Raw genomic sequence first — 21,943 nt, forward strand, 5'->3', positions numbered from 1 at the left:
ATATATATATATATATATATATATATATATATATATATATATATATATATATATATATATATATATATATATATATATATATATATATATATTTATTTATTTATTTATTTATTTATTTATTTATTGTAAGTATCCAATGTATATATTACGGAGTTTAATATTAATTAATTGATAAATATGTAAAATACATGAATATACCATTGGGACAACACATCAAATAATGGAAGATTAATAACCCTGGCCTATATAACCTCAACAAGATTACTTTCAACCAAACTTGAATTGATGACTTCATAGCTCGCTCTCAAATTATTTTTTAGAATATATATGTGTGTGTGTGTGTGTGTTCTAAAATAATAATCAAAGTTAATGTTGTTAAATATTTTGAAAGGAAAAGTGAAAAATAAAAATTAAAAGTAGTACAATTTTAAAAAAAAAACAAAAAAAAAACAAAAAAACAAAAAAAAAAATCTTTACCTCGGTTTGAAACTCATGGTAACCTTGGACAGATGATTGAGATAGCACCTTAACAGCCACTTGACGGTTCCCTAAACAACCATGATACACTGTTCCAAAACCCCCTTTTCCAAGAACCCTTTTAAAATTTTCCGTGATATTCAGGATTTCTGAATATGTAAAACTTTTATTCTTTGATTCCACATTAAATCCATCTTTCCTATCAGATCTTGCACCCAAGCGCACTATTTCTTTAATCAAAAGGTTAAAAAAAATTAAAAAAAGAGTTATTATTCAAATAATAGTTATTACACCATACAAATAAGTATATAGGGAGATATATAATGATGTATTTTGACAAGCAAAATGTACAACCAAAGTAAAATGTATAATGTGTGCAAGTAGAATACATAATATCCAAAAATACCGTATAAATATTCAAACTAAATATTAGTGTAATATCTGATCTACAATGTAGACATTGCCCATGTTTGGCAACACAGTTAGCTTATCGGCCAATTTTAGTTTATTTGGCCACTATTAGATGTTTGATTTGGTTAAACAATCAATAGTGTTTGATTAATTAGTTTTTTATAACAGTTTATTGCTCCAAAATGTTTTTAAAAAAAAAAACAAAAAACAAAAAACAAAAACTGCTCAAAGTAGCTTTTTCAATAATGTTTTTGAGAAAGTTATATTTCATGTAATCAGCTATCAGCTAACAACTAATTTACTGAACACTTTTCTTCAATCAACTAATGCTATCAACTAGTCAAACGCACTAACCCAATCAACTAACAGCTATTTACAAAACACTTCAATTGTGTAATTTACCACTTTGAGCTAGTATTTAATATATTAATTAAGGCTAGTATATATGTATCATCCATGATAAATTCAAGTGCACAATATACTAATTGCATTTTTTTTATAATTACCTTGGTTTTTCTTCCTTTTTTGTCGCCAGAGGAGAAGCAAGGCAGTCAAGAGGATGAAAGTTATAATAACTAGCACAACCATTGGAACGATAAATTTCTTCGAGGATGTTGTTTTATCATCACAATTGTTTGGTCCACAAGTAGCCTCATAGCCTTCAATTCTAATCATTTTCAATTTTATGGTAATCAGTTAAACTATTGGTTTTACATTGTGTATCTATGATGTTATACACAAGCAAAATAAACTTGATTATTAGACAACAATAGCTTCAAGGAGACAAACCTCAGTGTTAATCCATTTTTGGCTCTTTCTATAAGCTCCCGTGGAATTGGACCCGAGAACTGATTTCCAGTTAAGTTTCTGAAAATTATACAACAAATTCAAATATATGTAATTATTGCTCAAATAGTAGTGTTCTGTATTTCCAACAACTAAGTAAAGGCGGTCGAAAATTTTGATCTATTTCTGTCCACCATAATCCTTCGACGAAAAATTGGAAAAATGTCATTTTTCTTGGTGGTCGGAAAATCAAAGGTTTCCAACCATGTTTAGCAAGTATATTTACTAAAAAGAACATTGTATTTGACAACTGTACTACAAGGTAATGTCAAGACTAATTGATGTATAGACAATTATTTTTAAATTTTAACCATATTATTATAAAATTATTATCTTAAAATTCAAAATTTTATAATACTAATTAAAATTAAGTATGCCCCTAGTGTAAAGAAATTAACCACTTACAAGACTTTTAAAGATGGCAATTGACTTAGAAAATTAGGTACTTGTCCAATCAAGCTATTATTGGATAAATCCCTGTAAAAAGAAAGATAATAATATTATTATAATCATTAAATAATTATACATTGAACTATGAAAACATGAATCTCAAATTAAAATATATAAAATAAAAGTCTGAAATATGTGATTTACTTACAAATACTCTAGGGATATAAGATTGGATATGCTAAGAGAAATGTTGCCGGACAATCCACTTGCGGACAGATTCCTAATAATTGACCAATGCAAACAATGTATTTATTTGTGGCTCAGTGCCTCAGTTCAATATATACAGGTGTACAAGATATTATTTCACGCTTGAATTTATATACACTTTTAAATAAAATTAGTTTACCTTTTTCATACCTTCAATTCCTACTATTATACTAGATATTCAATCAATAGTCATTGTGGAACACGGTTCAATATACATTTTTATAATTCATAATGTACATTATTTTAATACATAAAATACATTATTCTAATACATAATGTATATTATTTTATCTCAAAAGTTTCATTATTCTGACTTATAATGTACATTATTCTAACACATAATGTACATTATTCTGACACATAATGTGCATTATCTTACCTCAGAACTTTCATTATTCTAACACATAATGTACATTATTCTAACAAATAATATATATTATTCTAATTTCTAACTCATAAAATTCAACGTTTAGACCACGGTCCACACAATAATTTGTCGCCGAGGGTCGAGTCAGCTCATCCCTTTAACCCAACATATCTCGTCCCAACCCAAGTTGACCCTTATGTAGTTATACTAGTTTTATACGCGCATTGCGCAAATGGGTTAATGCCCAATGTTTATATTTAAATAAATATTTGAAAGTATATCAATGCAAGATTATATAGGAGAAGTTTATACATGGGTAATTGAATGTCGAATTTTTTATTTAAATATCTAACTCAAAGTATATAAATCCAAGATAATATAGAAAATTCATTATAATTATTACTAAAATAAATGTTTGCAACCATGTAAAATCGATAGTCTAAATATTTGGTCTAAAAATGATAGTCTAAATAAATACAACTTTTAATTTGAATTTTTCTAAGTGTTCTTAATTCTCTTTTGAGTAACATTGTCATTGTCTTCATCTTTAATTACTATTTGTTCTCTTCCTTTTTGTTGGTAGTGTGTTATTTGCAATTCGGTTATTGTTAGTAGCATAGATGACAACGTCATGCAATGAGATTATGATATAGGAGCTATGGACTTTTCTTTAGGTATTCTGCTTGGGGTTCATTTGGTTCAACAATTATTGTTGAATGAGTTATTGTGGATAAAGAAATCCCTAGTTTAAGAAAAAAGAATAAATAAATTAATAAAAATTTGAAAATTTAAAATATTATGTATTTCAAAGATATTAAAAGGTAGTTTCTCGCTTCAATTTGCTGTGTAATAAGTTATTTGAGTATTTTCATTGTCAGCAAATCCCCCAAATAGTTAATATGATTGGTTTCAAACTATTTCTTTTTTATTTTTTCATGGTACTAAAGAAATACATATGTATCATTTTTTGGTGTAACTACTAATTTATTTAATTCAATAAGAGTAAAATAGAGTGATTCCACTTCAATTTGTTGGGTTATTATTTGAGTACTCTCTTTGTCAACCAATCCCCAAGTAGTTAATATAATTAGTTTCAAATTATTTTAAATTTTTTTTCATAATATTAATAAAATACTTGGTAAATAAATATATAACATTATTTTGTACTATAACTTTGATATTTAATTACAAGATATTGTAAAAATAAGATAATGGACAATGTAATGAATATCAATTGATAAATTCGAACGTAAAGAATCTTTGCATGAGAGAAAATAAAGACAATATAACTAATGAAATTATTTTATGTTATTTAATTTAATTTTTTGATAATGAATAATTTTTTAAAATAAAGGTATTGTAGACACATAATTCTAAATTAAAGAAATACATATGTATCATTTTTTGTTGTAGCTACTAATTTATTTAATTTAATAAGAGTAAAATAGAGTGAGAAACTTAATTATGTCAAATTTGATTGAGATGAGGTTCGAACCTAAGACCTTTCTTTTAGAAATTAATGGGTAAGTTAAAGTTAACAGAATATTAACAGAAAAGAGAATATTTAACAGAAAACTTAACGGTAATCATAAAAGTAAGGTTAAATTAGGTAATCTCTATTAATAATATTAATCTCTCTATTAATAATATTAATCTGAATTATCCATTTGATTAAATAATTTGACCGCCATCTGAACCATCCATTTGATTAAATAATTTGACCGCCATTTTTTCTACCCATTTTAGGCTTAACTCTCTTTGACTCTTATTAGTATAGTAGATATATGCACGACCATAATTGGGTAACAATATGAGCTGTGTGGGTCAGTCCATAATGGATTTGGGTAACAATATGAGCTGTGTGGGTCAGTCCATAATGGATTGGGCCAAGTTTGTGAGCTGTGTGGGTCAGTCCATAATGGATTGGGCCAAGTTTGTTCATGAACAACTCCACCGATTTGTCAATTTTAGATAAACACTTTGTTTTTTTTTTGAATACTACTAACCCTATTACAATGCAGTATCTGTTCATGGGTAACAATATGAGCTGTGTGGGTCAGTCCATAATGGATTTGGGTAACAATATGAGCTGTGTGGGTCAGTCCATAATGGATTGGGCCAAGTTTGTGAGCTGTGTGGGTCAGTCCATAATGGATTGGGCCAAGTTTGTTCATGAACAACTCCACCGATTTGTCAATTTTAGATAAACACTTTGTTTTTTTTTTTGAATACTACTAACCCTATTACAATGCAGTATCTGTTCATAACTACTTTCTCAACCTATTGAAACACAAGAGTAAGTATTGCCTCTACTGAGGCTCGAACCCACCACCTCCCGTATAAAGGGAAGGGTTTGATGCCACTGGACCACAAGGTCCTTGGCAGATAAACACTTTGTTTGGTCAATCATTATTGCATAAATAAAAGGTACATTATTTTTGTACTAAAGGTACATTATTTTTGTACGGTACATTATTTTAGGGTACATTATTTGATATATACTATCAAATAATGTACCTACAGTACAAAAATAATGTACCTTCAATACAAAAATAATGTACTTTTTATTTTTGGTCCACACAGCTGTGTGGACCATGATCCATGCAATAATTTGCCTTGTTTGGTACGCTTAATTGAAAAATTAATTGAAAATTGAAAATTTAGTAGCTAATAAGCTAACTAATTAAAAGTAAAGTGTTTTATAAAATTAATTGTTGAATTAGTGATAAGTGTAAAAATACATAAAAAAGATAAATTAAAATATTAGGATTTTGATTAATGAAGGGTAGATAGTATTATTTTTGTAAATTAATAAAGATAAAATGGTTTTTTTAAAAAAAAAAATTAAAAAATAAAGAGTTTATTTTGAAACGCTACTCCAAAATAAACTATTATTTTAAGCTTCTCATGTTTTACCAAATATGGTCTATAGCTTATTTGTAGTTTAAAATAAGTTATAAACTCTACCAACTAGATCAAAAATCAAATCAGTTTGTAAAAGTGTTAAAAAAAAATAAAATAAGGACCCATTTGGAAACTTAGATAATGACTTTCGAAAGTTATTTTCTGAATTTTTCCGTATTTGGGTATTCAAAGAAAATAAAGTCAAAAAAAAAAATATTCATTTTGATTAACCAAAAAAAGACTCAATTTGGCAAAAATATCTTCCTATATTTTTTGTCGCAAGACATTTTTTGAATTTTTATTTTTCATGTCTCTTTCTTACCTCTTATATCTCTCAACAACCGAGTTTCCAGATTAATATTCTTATTATTACCACCAACTTCACCACTACCACACCACAACTATCACCCCCTCTGCCACAACCACCACTTTATTATTATTATTATTATTATTATTATTATTATTATTATTATTATTATTATCTTCTTCAGAAAAATAAACCAAACAAAACAAATATAATTTCTTAACTTTTAGTCTAATGATGATTTTTTAACCTTTAGCTAAACACCGAAAATTAAAATATTTTTCAGATTTCCAAACAAACCTAAATGTGTAAGTGGTATTATTCCCAAATAGTAAACTAACAATTAACAATTAGTAGTAAATTAATAATATTTAATAAAAAATTGAAACATTTAAAGAACTTGGCCATGGGTTGATGAGTCAGCTCATCCCTTTAACAACAAATTATACGGTAAAACACAGATAAATATTCACTTTGAATGTTTATTTTGAATGTATTGAAAGTTCATTTTTAAGTAATATTTCTAAAAACGAATCTTCAATACATAAAAAATACTCCATAAATTTTAAATATATGAACATTTAACATATTAAAAGTAAACTTTCAATATGTCGAAAATGAACATTGTATTAGTGGTCCACTTTATATAAGGTGGACCAAAGATGTGTTGAGTCAATCTATAATGCATTGAGGTGAACCATGAATACATGATACATTTTTAATATATTATAAGTACATTATTTGTGTATTAAATGTACATTATCTGATAGTATACAAAATAATGTAATTTCAGTATTCAAATAATATATTTTATGTACACAAATAATGTATTTTGAGTATATTAAAAATATTTTTTATTTTTGGTCCACACAATTGTGTGAACCATGGTCCATGAAATAATGATTGGAATTTATTTATGAACAACTCGACCTATTTGTTATTTTTTGATAAAATCAAATCAATTTGAAAAAAAAATTAATTAATGTGTAAGTGGTATATTTTATACCATATATTGATATATAATGAATTTAGGAAAATGATAGAAGCTTACAAGTGTGTGATGATGGGGGGATCATTATCATTATAGCTGCAATGGAGCCCTTCCCATACGTATGCTTCAGGCAGACAAGGATCTCCTACCCAATTCTCCCGCTTCAATTTATAACTTGACTTGATATTCACCATAGCCTGGACTATTTATTTAAAATTTTGAGGTAGTTAGCCCAATTTGAGTTTGACCAATTGTTATATCATAGATCAGAATTCATATTGCATTGTAAATTCTAATTCAAAAATTGTGTTTACAGTTAATACATTTTGTATTTGACAATTAACAATTTATGTACTTGTAAACTAATTGAAGAGCACATAATAAGGTAATTACAGGCACATACCATAATAACTACAAGCACATAAATTGTTAACCGTATATATAGAATATGTTAACTACAATTAACATGTTATGTGCTTGCAATTAATATATTTTGTATCTGCATTTAACAGTTTATGCGCCTATAATTATCATGTTATGTGTCTGTAATTATCATGTAATGTGTTTTAAATTTGTTTACAGGTACAAAGCCGAGCAGCTCGGTCAAAGCTCGGTTCGAGCTCGGTCAAATTTGAGTTCGACCCGAGCTCAAGCGGCTCGTTTAATAATCGAGTCGAGCTCGAGCTCTAATGTCTTAGACTCGTGGCTCGACGACCCGCTTGCCAGCGATATTATATATATATACAATTATAGTTTAATTTTAATTGAAACATAAATTTAAAATCAAACAAGTTAAATTTGAGCTCAAAATCGAACTCGAACTTGAGTTCGAGTATGAACTCGAGCTCAAATTCAAGCTTGAATTCGAGCTCAAGATCGAGCTGCTCGAGTTCGACTCGAGCAGCTCGAAAATTGCCGAGCTCAAGCTCGAGCATCAATTTTCAAGCTCGATCGAGCTCGAGCTCGAACTCGAGCCAAGCCATCCTTAACGAGCTCGAGCTCGAGCCACCCTAGGCTAGAGCTCGGTTCGGCTCGCTTACACCCCTAAGTACAGGGTGTGCTACTAAATGTTATTTTTGAAACAGAATCGTGTAATTTATTGAGTTTGATGAGTTTAAAGCTTATAATTGACAATTAATAATAATGCTTACCATCATTTTCGCGGGTTTGTGATTTCACGAATCTTTTAACCGCATAAATTTCGGCGGCGTTGATGAGCGGTGGGAGGGTGGAACTCCCAGTCTCGACGAATTGAATTTTCCATTCTGAGTTAAATGCAGGTCTGGTCATGAATATAGTGTCCGTGATCCAATACGTCGGGGATACCGGCTCCTCGTACCACGACTTATTGTTCATTAAAATGTTGAAAACTCGGGTTTGGTTTTGTGGCAACCTCGTTATCTCAGCGAAATGTATGTACACATAATAAGGCGTTGTAAAGTTAACTGGATCAAACTTTAAAAAAAATTGTTTCAATCCCGTTTTCACTGAGATGGCTGTTTCCATGACTTTGGAAGGCACTTCGAATTCGTTCTGAGGTATTCCCTGATCTGGGCTTGGTGGGATTGCGCTTAATGATATAAAGTTCCCATTTGGAGGAGCAGGATATGGGTTCCACAGCCGATCTCTCACATCATCTGGGTACCTACGCAACCATCATCCATAACATCCTTTCACTAAGGCATCTTCAATAGAGAAGGAAAAAAAAAAAAAAAAAAAAAAAAAAAAAAGAGTAAAAAAGTAACATTTGCCTCAAAAATTGTGAAAAGTCCATTAATATGGAGATCATCACAATTTAGTTCTAACCCAATTAAAGGTTGTAGGCAAATTATGCTGTGGACCCAGGTCCACCTTGCAAGGTGGACCTGGGTCCAAAACTACGTCGTTTTAGTCTCTTTTTTTTTAAAAAGAAAAAAAAATTAGTAAACATATTGCTGAATATAGAGTTGTCCAAAAATGTGTGAATGTAGAGGTTTCAAAGTGTGAATGTAGTGTATAGGAATCGTGAATGTACATTTATGATTGTGTGAATGTAGAGTTGCCCAGAAATGTGTGAATGTGAAGGTTTCAAATTGTGAATATAGAGTATAGAAATCGTGAATGTAGAGTTATGCATGTGTGAATCTGTAATAGAGTTAAGAAGTTCTAACAACTTGTAGCCCTATAATGTGTGAATGTGAAGTTCTCAAGTTGTGAATATGGAGTATAGGACCTGTGAATATAGAGTTTTGAATGTGTGAATGCATAACAGTGGTAATATAGTTACTAAACATATAATCTTGTAATGTGTGAATGTAGAGTTTACAAAGTGTGAATGTAGAGTATCATATAATCATGTAATGTGTGAATGTAGAGTTTACAAAGTGTGAATGTAGAGTATAGTGTATGTGAATGTAGACCCAGGTGGACCTGGGTCCACAGCATAACAATTGAATATTGTAGGCAAATTTTATCGTGTACCATGAAATACTAATTACACTTCAAGTTCATTTGACAATATATGTTATTGTATGATTCTAGATTTTAGTTTCATTTTTCATACACACTAGTTTCATAATAGTTACATTAAAATATCATTTTAATTATACTACAATTTAATTTGGCAATATACGTGATTGAATGAGCTCTATTTTTTAATTTTATTTTTCACATACATTAGTTTCTTTATAACAGCACTAAAGTATCATTTAAATTATACTACAGTTCTATTTGACGACCATGGTTCACATAGTGTTGTGGAGACAATGATTGTCCATTGTATAACATAGAACCTTCATCCAGTTTGGATTTTGATTTCTAAAATATAAGAATTAGTTCTGGAAAATTTTTTAAATTATGATTATTATTATTTAATCATAAAGTGGTTATACAATTTTTATTTTTTTTTTAAAAGGGTGTGTTGAAAAGTTGACTTAATCTTAGTAAAATTAAGTTCAAGTCCATAATAATAATAATAATAATAATTTACTTAATTTAAAATTCTAAATTCTTGATTTTAAAGTTGCTTTAGAATTATTTTTTTTAAAAAATCTTGAAAATAGTAATTGGAATTTGAAAAGAAAAAGTAATATCAAATTTATACCAATAATAATAATTTTCTTAATTAATTTAAAATTCTAAATGCTTGATTTTAAAGTTGCTTCAGAATTATTATTTAAAAAATAAACAAAAAATAAACACTCTTGAAATAGCAATTGGAATTTGAAAAGAAAAATTAATATCAAACATTTATACCACTTATTATTATTATTATTAATTATTATTATTATTATTATTATTTAATAAATAATATCTTTAGCCCTGAAGAGAAAGAGATAATCCTTTCAAAAAAAAAGATAATTTTTTTATTTTAAGTCAAATATTAAAAATAAATTTGTTTTAGAGAAATGAGTTATTTTGCTAAAAATAATTTAAGTTCTACCATGTATACTCCCAAATTTTACTCCATTAATTCTAGGAGTGTGCAAACTTCGGTTAACCGATCGAACCGACAAAGTTCGGTTAACCATTTTTTAACCAAACTTTTTCAGTTCGGTTAATGGTTAAATGTTTTCTAAAATTTCGATTAACGGTTATTTCGATCCGAAACTTTGGTTAACCGAAATTTTAAATATAGATATAAATAAATAAATACATAATCTAATATGTAAGATCTCTATAAATTTGTAGTATTGTTATGGTATTGTTTTTGTATATTTTCTTATGAATTTATTGTTATATGTATTATTTTAATTGAATTTATTATTATATTGATTATTTTTAGGATTTAAAACTTTAGCTTAACAAAGTTCAGTTAACCGGTTAAACGATCGATTAACCGAAAAAAAAAAAAAAAAAAAAAAAAAAAAAAAAAAAAACTTCAGTTCGGTTAATTTGGTAATAAAAACTTCGGTTCAGTTAAAGGCTAAAGTTTTAAAAATTTCGGTTAAAACAGTTTGGTTAACCAATTGAGCACTCCTACTTAATTCTATCCCTGATGTGAGAAACACGAATTTATTATTTTCATTATGTGGGTCTACAAAAAAAAGTGTCTACAACAAAAATTTGTGATAGAAAATAAAAATTGGGAGTATAAAATGAGAGTAAAGAAGTATTTTCCAAATAATTTTCATGTTTTCTAAACTGAGATAGATTTGAAGATTGTAATGAAACAGAGGGAGTAGGTATGTAAAAAACAAAACAAAAAATGTAACATATACAGGTAGAGACCTGCAGGAAGCAATTAATAAATTAAAGAATGGGCGGGATTGTGGAGTACTTATTAGTTACCTTATCACAGATTGATCACCATAGTTGTACCGTTCGAAAAGAAGCAACGACTCATTCTTACCGGCGGATGCATTGGTGGCATAGGCGACGTCGTTCATCGGGCGCAGCTCAAGTGCCGAAATGAAAGGCGTCCCCTGCCCCGTGTTCACAACGCAAACGTGCAACAAATTGGAGGGCGGAACGTGCACCATCTCTTTTATTACCCAATCAAACGGGCCTTGAAATTGCACCCGATCCCACACTTCCACTCCCAGATGAAGATCGAAACTGGGGATCTCATTCTTGCCGTCATAATTCCCGTACAAGAAACTGGCTCGAACCAGCACCCTCTTCCCTTTCGCCTGCGCGGAGCTTAAGTTGTAACAGTTTCGAGATCCGTTTGGGAAGCTCCGGAGTGTCCAGAGTTGCTTGTCAAGGGAGGTGGAGTTTTTGATGTAGCCCTGTTCTATACTGTAGCTAATGCCGCTGCCGGCTTCTAAGAAGCCTGCATCTGGCTGGTAAAGTAAGTTGCCGATTTTGTCGTCGATGTAGTCAGATGCTTCTGCTAATCCGCAGTCTATGCTTATGAACTCTGAGCCTGCAGGTAGCGCATCACAAACATGATCAGATTGTAATTCAAAAATCAGCTAGAGATCAGAGAGAATGAGTTGAACTAACCTGCAGGAGTCTGGGCGTTGACGACGACATTTGTGAGAGCAAAACAAGAAAGTAGCAGTAACACTACTTGATGAGCATAGGCTTGTCTTGCTAGCCCTACTGCCTTGTCCATTACTTTCAGCTTCCTGCTTAATTAACTTGCTTCTACACCCATTATATAGATGGATAATTGGGTGTGAGTACTATAAGCTAAGACTCTTCTTTCTTTCTTTTTTTTTGATTTTTAAATCTATTTAATTATATATGGACAATGCTAAATGTCTTGGTGGGGTAAGTTTTAATAGGATGACATTAGAAATCTTTTTAAAAAGATCTAGTCGAGTTTAAGTTTGGGCTTCTCATCACTACAAGAAATTTCACATTTAGTGACAATGTTTAAGTACAGTAAAAGTAGTATTTGAGTGATAACAATAGCGGTCACAATAAATGTACAATTTGTGACCAAATATTTCCACAAATAACAATATTTTGATTATTTTCACAAAATAACAGATTAAGTAGTGTTTGAGTGATAACAATAGTGGTCACTATAATGTCGAATTATTTTTTTTGGTCACAAAAAGGATATTATTTGTGGCTAAATTATGAAGTGTTACAAAAGATTTGTCACTAAATGTCAACATTCTTATAGTGTATATATCATAACTCTCAACGAAGTGAGGCTATTGGTTTTATTTTGTTTTTTTTTTTTTTGTTTTTTGAATACTACTGACTTTATTACAATGCAGTATCTGTTTATAACTACTTTCTCAACCTATTGAAACACAAAGAGTCCATATCGCCTCCACTAAGACTCAAACCCACAACCTCCCATATAAGGGAGCAACTTGGTTTTCTTTTGTTAATGTGTAACAGTAAACTCATCATACTGTGTTCTATCATCTACCATTGGTTGTGAGACTTGGATTTCATTAGTTTGAGAACCATTGATGGGTGTAGTTTTCGCGGTGGATGGAAAGAAATAGGTGTTAAAACGGGAAGAAGTTCCCGAGTGTCGGTCTCAAGGATGGCAAGGAGGGAATGTGAGTGGTAAGGGAATTAAGCACAAGAGTGTTTAGTGTTTGAAAGCTAACCCAAACATAGTAAGAAAATGCACATGAAACATCATGAAAATAAGGAACAAACAATGGAAACAATCAATTGGAAAGGAGGATTTGGATCTTGCAACTCATATAGGTATCCTTGATTTCCTAAGATATTAGGCTAGCAACACTTAGATAATGAAAATGAGACAAGGTCACCAACACCACCGCCACTCTCAGGGTCAATGGACTCACTCCTTAGACCGTAATGTCATCCTTGTGATCACTAGGCTAGGAGAGGCATTTTGTCAAACACGTTATGTGCCTCTTATCTTCCACTTCTCCCTTTTCTCAAAGGTGAGAGGGAAATGTGCTAGGCTAGGCTAAGGAGTAACCTTACTCTCGTAAGTGAGACTCCTTCTCCAAACATTTCTCATATAGGTTGATCATTCCCACACAAGAGTCAAAGAAGATCACCATTCACACAATCAAACTCATAATCAAAGCAATTGCAAAACCTAATTGATCAATTCAAAGCTCAAGAATATCCATACAACATTGCTCAATCCAAATCCACAAAGATCTATCTAATCATACTTGGAATTGAAATAACAAAAGGCAAAAGTAATGACAAGAAATTAAAAGGAAGACTTAGCTTGAAATTAAACCTTGAACTTGAAATTGAATGTAGATCTCAATCTTGCAACAATGGAATTCTTCTCTAATTCTAATCTAAACCTAAGAATTGCAATGTGGAGTGAATTGGGAGAGATCTCTCTAGGCTAATCCTAGAGAGAGAAATATTCTAAAGTGGTCTAAAACTGAAGTGTGATGGATCCCCCGCAAAATGGCTCAATTCCCCTTTTAAACATTGCAAAAACTGCCCACTTTCGCGATGGACGCCCTGGTGGACGTGCGTCCACGGGCGCGTCCACGGCGTTATTTGCGTCCAGACTTCAACTTCTGCAAGTGTTCTGATGGACGCCCGGGTGGACGCGCGCGTCCACAGCAGACTGTTGTTCTGCTGCCAAACTTCTGCAAGCATAATTTCGGACGCAGGCCTGGACGCATGGGTGGACGCGCGTCCACCGCGCGTCCACTGCAGTCCTGGCCTAATTTTGCTCCAACTTTGGTTCGTTCTTCACTTATCTGAAATGTTGTCATTTCCTGCCCTTTTTGCACATCTTTTACCTACAAAACAATTAGCCAAGCGTGGAACGGGGTCTAATGCCAATAACAAGCATTCTAACGCAATAAAGGGGCAAATCAAACATAAAAGCTTTCACTTGTGCACAAGATGATCCTAAAACGACCTTATAAAGATGGCATCTTTTGCACTTATCAACCATCTCCAACTTTAACTCTAGTTTGTTCTTGATGATTACCACTTCTTGATGAGTTGTGACCTTAAGTGTATTTTTCTTATTCCTAACCCTTTTTCTTGGGATGAAACTACATATTAAGAATCAGCAAAATGTTAGGAAATAGAAAATGTTATAGTGCAAGTAAAATATGTTAAAAGTACAAGTAGGCACTTCATATAGTGCAAGTAAAATATGTTAAAAGTGCAAGTAGGCACTTCATATAGTGCAAGTAAAATGTGTTAAAAGTGCAATGAATAGCTTCTAATAGTACAACAATATTAAGTGAACTTAAAATTATCATTAGGTGCACCAATATAAAAGGTAATTTACATGCACTCTATAGTGTAAATGGTTGCACTTTTAAGTGATTTTACTTGCTTACATCTTTTACTTACACACTTGCACATGTTGCTTGCATTTAAAATTTGAGTTATTTACAAAAATGTCACTGATTTTTTTTAAATTGCATTTGATCCGTTGATCATTTCAAATGCACAGCTCGAATTAGTTCTTATTTCTCTTATGGGCACTAGTTATCACTGTTCAACTTGCATTAAGCACACGGCTTGTGACACACATTTCTCAATCAGTTGGGTACGGTTCCCACTTTGCTATACCGAGGGAAGCCGTTCAACTACCTTATCTCTATTATTTATTATATGATGATTGGTTGGTTGTGATTGAAGATTTCTTTCTACAAAAAGTCTTCGAGATAAATTGGATCTTCGCTCGAAGAGCGCTTCCTTGGCTTAAAGGATGAAACTTCAGCACACTGATTGAGCTAGCGAACTCCAATTTAAGTCAGACCAAGCCAGCTGTAAACAAAGGAAACAAAAGATTCATGGTTCATACCAATTGACAACAATTGGCTAGTTTCCTATAGTTGACCGATAGAGCTCGACTGATTGATCCATAAGAATAAGAATAGTAAGTTTTTATATTGACAAGGGGGAGTTTTATCAAAAGAGAAGAGCTGGAAGGGAAGTCGGATGATAGGACTATATTGCTCAAGAGCAGGATCTTTCTTTATAGGAAAGAAGACGGGGATAAGATCCCTATCCACCAACAATTAACTACAAAGAAATAGAAATCGTGAGATGATCCATCATAACGAGAATTTCCATTTGCATTACAAGAAGAAAGAAAGGCGCGCTAAATAGATTTTGGGGTATAGACTAGGAATCTACTATTGGCTAATGGAATCTATTAGTCTGGCTCTTATGTATATTATGATTATGAAAGAAAGTAGCATAGCCAGTTCTTTTTTAACTAACGAGAAAAAGATATGAACACCAATAAAACTAGGAAAGATCAATCACAAATACTAGTGAAAGCGAAAAAAGAGATGGCATGGGGAATGGAATGTATGGGAGGCGAAATGTCATTTTTCGAAAGGTTTTCTTGTTAGAGCGACTTAATTGTCTATTCAGATTGACAGTGAATTGTTAACGATAGGATAGATTCGATTCGGACAAGACGATAACTATCCTATATAAGAGAAGGCAATCTAGGCAAGCAAATGAAATATTGATTATAGGCCAGTGAAAGAGAAAGAGAAGGATCTTCGGCAAGGGGTTCCCTGCTTCGCGAGACCTTTTCGATCTACTCTATGCTAAGCTCAATGGGGTCTTGCTTTGTTGATGCTAATCTCTTAGTTTGATTTAGATAAACTTTGAACCAAGACATGAAAAAGAACGAACTCAAAGCGAATTCTTTCATATGAGATCTTCTACCTAGGGAAATGAGTGAAGGTTATCCCATTTCCCCCGTTCCCTTCTAGCTTTTCTTGTGACGACTTTGTCTTTCGAGTAGTCAATTACATTGACCCTAATTAAAACAAAGACTAGCTTTTAGTTGTTGATTTGTTTTGGAGCTAGCTTGGCGTGGTTACAAGGATAGAGCTAAAGGCTTGAGCTATACTCGTAAAATGTAGCGTCACCCCCCTCTCCCTTTGGTTGTGCAATTTCATACCTTCTATGAACTCTACTTATTATTCAAACAGAAGTTTCATGCATAGGATGCATTTCTTTCTTTCCTTGGTTTCTTTCTTTACTGTAATCAAATGAGACTAGCTACCTTTCCTTTACCTGAACCAAGGGTAATTCCTTTAAAAAGAGACGGATTCCATTAATAAGAAGTTAAAGTGAGTTTCATGTTCATTCCTTGAAGAGCATGTCTTGCCAGAGCCTTATCTAGTATTTCCCGATGAACCTTGACAAAGGTTTCCAAAGAGGATTACTAAGGTGCCAGTTAGTGTTTCACTTTGAAATCGCCTTCCTTCTTCTACTTTGGTTCTCCCGCTAGTATTGGTACAACCAACCAATTCAAGAGTAGCATCTCTCCTATCTCCTAGCTAGAGATTTCTTTATTAGATAGAGAGGATGAGATCAAGGTGGTAACCTTTCTTAAAGTCTGATACATGTCTGTACCTAGTAAGTCTTATACCTATATTCATATAGTTCTTTTCTTTGGCATTCTCAGAATAACTCTTTGGGATATGATTTCTTTGCTTTCCCAAAAGCCTAATGTGAGATCCCAAAAAAAAAATTTGTAACTAAACTTCCGAATTATCAAGTTCCAAATAAAGCTATGAAAATGATTTCACTTCTATAATTATTTAATCAAAGAAGTGTTAAAAATTTAATATTTTAAATCCTTATTTCGGATGACCCAGTGCAAAGGGATTATGTAATCTCACTTAATTTCAAAAGCCATATGTAAAGGGTGAATCTATTTACCAAGAATTTCATTCCAAAAGTCTATCTGAGAGAAACTTGTGAACCTGATAGGTTTGATTTTTAACCAAACTTGATTGCAAAACAAACCTGTGATATTCCTATATCAATCTTATCATTTTCTACTCCAACCCTATATCATTTTTAACCTAAGATCACCCAAGGAGAATTTAAACATTTCAAAAGTCCAAAATGCCCTTTATTAGTCATGTATCAGCTTGTGCCTAAGGTTTAGAGCCTCTATATATGTGTATGTGTGTGTGTGTGTGTGTGTGTGTCACTATTCATTCCTTGGCTCTCCAATCCCTCCATTTGCCTCTTCAATCTGCAGGAGAAAACCAAGAAGCCCTCCCAGCTTTAGTAAGAGTTCTTTGATCATTTCTTCCTTAGCAGTTTATCTTCTTCTTCTTCCATTAATTTTTACTCCATGAATACTCATTTTCTTTGTGTATGAACGTTTTCTATGAATGAACTATTGAAATGGTTAGGAGGATAAGCTAGAAGCCAATAGTAAGGAATGAGGAGGGATTCAAGCTAGTGATCTAGAGAGCTTGAGGTATAATCCATGGACACCTAAAACCTATTATTTGTTATGAATGATGTGTGAAATATGAATATAACGTGGGGATGCTCTGGTGATGAGCTTTATTGATGTTATGTGCCTTGTTTGATGTGTATGTTGATATATTGTTGACGTTTAAATGTGGTAATGTCATTGTTGAGGTCTTGAGGATATGCCAAGGTTTGGAAATGGAGTTTTTAGGAGTTGCAGGTGGAAGAAAATGGCGAGAGATGGGGTTCTGCCCCCTCTCTGCCAGTTCTCGCAGGCTCACCCGTAGGCCACAAGGCCTTGCGAGCAAGGCATGCAAGAAGAGGCAGGGCTAGCAGCAGGCCTTAGGGACCTATGAGGCTAGCCCAGTGTAATGGCGGGGCTGGGAGCCCTGCCACTCAACGACCACCGCCTCGCGAGGTCCTGGCGGCGGGCTTGGACGCCCTGCTTCCAATCTCGCGGGGTATGCTAGGCTCAGCTGGTTTTGGGGCGTACCCCCTTGCTTATTGGGTCCGGTAACTATGCGTTTGTGGTTCGAATTGATCCGTAGAGGTCCAGGTGCTTAATCCGATTGGTTGCCTAAGATGAGATAAATTATTGATCAAGCATGTTATTCCCTTGTGAAATGATATTATGATTTAGTTATGCGATTAAGCATGATATTTCCTTGTGAAATGATATTATGATTAAGCTATGTGATTAAGCATGATATTCCCATGTGATATGGTATTATGATTAAGATTAAGCATGATATTGACATGTGATATGGTATTATGATTAAGCTATGTGATTGACTTGATAGTCTCATTTGAAATAAAGTTATAAAATGAGTTATGTGAATGAGCATGTTATTCCTACTTGAAATGGAATTATGAAGTGAATTATGTGACCAAGTATTATGTTCCTAGTTGATAGGAAATTATGAGATAAGCTATTTGCATAAGCATGAAATACCTATTTATTGAGAGAATGTGATTATGAAATGATTTATGATGCTCCTATTTGAAAATAAGACCATGAGTTGAAGTATGAGAATTTTGAGAAAGAAAGTGAATGATATGCATTCTATCTTTGATATCAAGATATCATGTTGGAAGTATGATGAGTAGAATCATTTATGAGATAATTGTTTATGAATTTATTTGCAACCTCATGCATATGTCCATGTTTACCAAGCCACCTTATTATTTCATTAAAAGGCTATTTTCCTATCATGAAAGCTTGTGACAATGAGTATATGTATATTATAAATATATTTTCGAATTATAACTCTTTTAAAATCTATATCTATATCCTAGTTTGATTTCATGTGCATATAAAGCCATATATGTCTCTTATTCTCTATATTGAATCGATTATGAAGAAATGTTTTAAAGATTATACTACCAAACTTTTGAAAAGGGGGATCTAAGAAAATCTATATTTTTGGAGGACCCAACTAGACTGCAGTCCTTTCGGCAGAAATGATGAGATGAAATTCGGTAGAAAAATCCTGGATTATGTAGAAAAGTGGCTTGGTAGAAAAATCATGGGCTTACTTTAGGGCTTGAACTATTACTCGCTGGGTTTGGAATCCCGGTTAAGGGGTGTGCACGCTTATGGTAGCGGTCCTGATTCCACATGTGATTGATGTGTTATGTTGAATTATAAGGGAGCAAATCTTCGGGACTCGGTCCTTGTTGAGGTCATACACAAATGGTGATGACCTCACCTCCCTTCATGTATAAGAATGATGACAGTATTTGATGAAAGGTTTCCTCCAGTGTTACTATAAAGAAATGACTATTTTCCTATGATGAGATTATTGATCCCAAGTGAAAAAAATTTGAGAAAGTTTACTTATGTTGTGGCTATGAGCCATATTTTACTCTTGATGACGAGTATGGTAATTATGCATCATGATTTAAGAAAACCATTTCCTTACCTTGATATCATAAACGAATTCATCATAACGTTATAGTCATTCATGTCATTTAAATTCTTTTCGCTCAAGCATTGCAACCTTTTCTAATTCCATTCATGAGCATGTGATCATGATTTACTTGTCTTATATCCAAATATGCCTATGTACCTCTTCAATGAGCATGTTATCTAGTATTGTATGTCCATGACTCTATATGTTATCTAGTATATCCATGATTCTATATGATATCTATTATTGCATACCCATAAATCTATATGTTGCAAGTTGATGCATAATGTGATTATGTGTATCAAACCTCATATTTTCCAATCTATATAAGTATAAATTATTTTTCAAGGTGGAGTGGTTTATACTTTGCAATTATGCTAATCAAGTGTTTTCTACTTGTTTTGCTTAACCCATTTTAGGATCAAGAGTGCTAGAGGAGTTAGATTGAGTATACTTTATTTTGAATCTAGCTCCTAGGTAGCTCCATTAGTACTGATTATATTTTGTAGAGCATATTTTGACTCTAATGTTTAGCTGTCTGCTTAGACTCTCTTTATGGGTTTTGTATAGTGCCTAGACACCAGGTCTGTGACCCTTATGTTTGATGGTTAGGATTATAGATGTTTTGTTTGATGACTTAGCCTGGTAGCTATCTCAGTATGGATAGCTACGGCGGTAGCATCCCCTAAGTTTTTGGGGTTTTATCTATTAAAAGATAGTAGCCAATTGTATATAATCATATATTTATGCCTTAAGCTTTAATGCATTTAGCCTAGGCTCGTATGTAAATTTGGGGGTGTTACGCTTAAGAGTGTAAGGATGGAATGAAGACTTTATTTCAAAGGCATAGACCTTACCTAAGGGATTGTCATTTCCTTCCTCTAAAACAAAAGGAGTATCGGGGAAAGGAACTAATGAAAGTTTATATCTCCTCTAGGGACTCTCATCTTTCTATCCACTATGAATACATTGATTGAGAGATATCCAGTCCAAGTGTGGGGCAAGAGTTAACCATAGCAGTCTAAGGCCAAGATGAATCGATTGAAGAAAAAGTGAACTTATATAGGTCTTGTAGAACCTTTATTTTCGCCTCAACGCGAGCAAGATTGTATTCATTAAAGTCGCTAGCTCTTCTTTCTCTTTTCACGAATCCTAGTTACTTGGCACTAGGAATTGTTTAATCAAAAGGCATAAGTGCAATAGTTATAATTTTGTCTGCACGTAAAGTAGGTCTTGGTCCTTGTATCAACCTAAAAGAAATATATGAGAAAGGAGACCTTCTCCGAGTCTGGAAACACTACCCAAGGCAACAAATCTACTAAGTCTTAGCCTTGGAAGTTCTCAGGGTCTATCTTTATAGTAATTAAGGTTGGACATAATCTTCCCTTGTGGAGTGAAGTGGGATGCTAAAGATACAAAAGTGAACCGTAGGATCTCGTCCTACCCCATAACCAAGAACTCAAGCTCAAGCAGTCTAAGTCAGTTGAACTATTCTTATTCTCACCTAATTTCTTCGGAAAGAGAGTTAGAGCAGAGATATGAAGTCACTCGACTGATAAGGAGAGGAACAAGATCCCCTTTCTTATATAAATAAGAATTCAGTTTTCTTTTGGGTTACTTTAAAAGGATATAAAGGAGAATAGTCCTGCTTCCTTTAGTTTTGTTTTAACTCTTACTCAACCATTTATGTCGAGATGGGAATTAATGGAATACGAATGAAGTTACTACGTGCTAACTAGAAAGACAATAAGAGAAGAAGCCACATGTGTGTGTGTGCACAATTTGTATCTTCGTTTCAAAATCTTAATTGATGCTATATAGGGGTGCGGCAGTTTTCTCAGGTTTAGACATGTGAACAGATTTGGATAATCGGATGAGCTAAGATCAATGGCTGGAAATCAATAAAAAGGGAAAAACGTTGTGACATTTTTATAATTTCAATGATATACTAGTGCATGTAGATATGTTTGGTGGTGTATTTAGATATGTTTGATGGTGCTTTGAGTCCAATGCGCCGTCAAACATTCGCGCGTGCACCACAGACTAACACTTAGTATACCGCATACTAGCACATAGTGCACCATAGACAACTACTAAGTGTACCATTGACCAACACTTAGTGCACCACAAACCAGCATGCAATACACCACAAAAATATACATATGCAGAAAATTATAAAAATATCACTGTGTTCTTTCTCATTTTTATTGATTTTCATACATTGATATAAACTCATTCAGTGGTCTAAATCTATCTGCACGTTTGCACATAGGGAGGTTGTCGCACTAGATATGAATTTATATGTGTGTGTAGAATGTATGTATATATTGGATTAAATGAGAATAAGTCTTTAGGAGAAATCTAAAAGTCAAATTCAGCCTTATTGATAAGCAATATATAGAATAATAAGGTTTCATTTTGAAAAGCATACCGCTAAAATCCATTCAATAGTTCTCCCAACACCTGTTTAGCAATAT

General features: G+C 32.6%; 1 protein-coding gene across 2 annotated transcripts in view; it reads right to left on the minus strand.

Annotated features, from left to right (window-relative positions):
• Nucleotides 1-12,011, minus strand: part of LOC116020795 (putative leucine-rich repeat receptor-like protein kinase At2g19210) — a 16,739-nt gene extending 4,728 nt beyond the window's left edge. The window contains exons 1-9 of one of the 2 annotated variants that reach the window (XM_031261332.1): nucleotides 11,884-12,011; nucleotides 11,227-11,803; nucleotides 8,109-8,602; nucleotides 7,018-7,159; nucleotides 2,333-2,404; nucleotides 2,140-2,211; nucleotides 1,678-1,755; nucleotides 1,395-1,555; nucleotides 478-701 (exon numbers count right to left, since the gene is read on the minus strand). In XM_031261332.1, the coding sequence (XP_031117192.1) occupies nucleotides 478-701; nucleotides 1,395-1,555; nucleotides 1,678-1,755; nucleotides 2,140-2,211; nucleotides 2,333-2,404; nucleotides 7,018-7,159; nucleotides 8,109-8,602; nucleotides 11,227-11,803; nucleotides 11,884-11,995 (1,932 nt within the window). In that variant the 5' untranslated portion in view covers nucleotides 11,996-12,011. Of the gene's footprint in view, nucleotides 1-477; nucleotides 708-1,394; nucleotides 1,556-1,677; nucleotides 1,756-2,139; nucleotides 2,212-2,332; nucleotides 2,405-7,017; nucleotides 7,160-8,108; nucleotides 8,603-11,226; nucleotides 11,804-11,883 lie in introns of both variants that reach the window. The other variant, XM_031261331.1, reaches the window with a different exon arrangement.
• Between the last annotated feature and the right edge of the window lie 9,932 nt (nucleotides 12,012-21,943).

The sequence above is a fragment of the Ipomoea triloba genome, chromosome 5, assembly GCF_003576645.1.
Source record: "Ipomoea triloba cultivar NCNSP0323 chromosome 5, ASM357664v1".
In the NCBI taxonomy this organism is placed as follows: domain Eukaryota; kingdom Viridiplantae; phylum Streptophyta; class Magnoliopsida; order Solanales; family Convolvulaceae; genus Ipomoea; species Ipomoea triloba.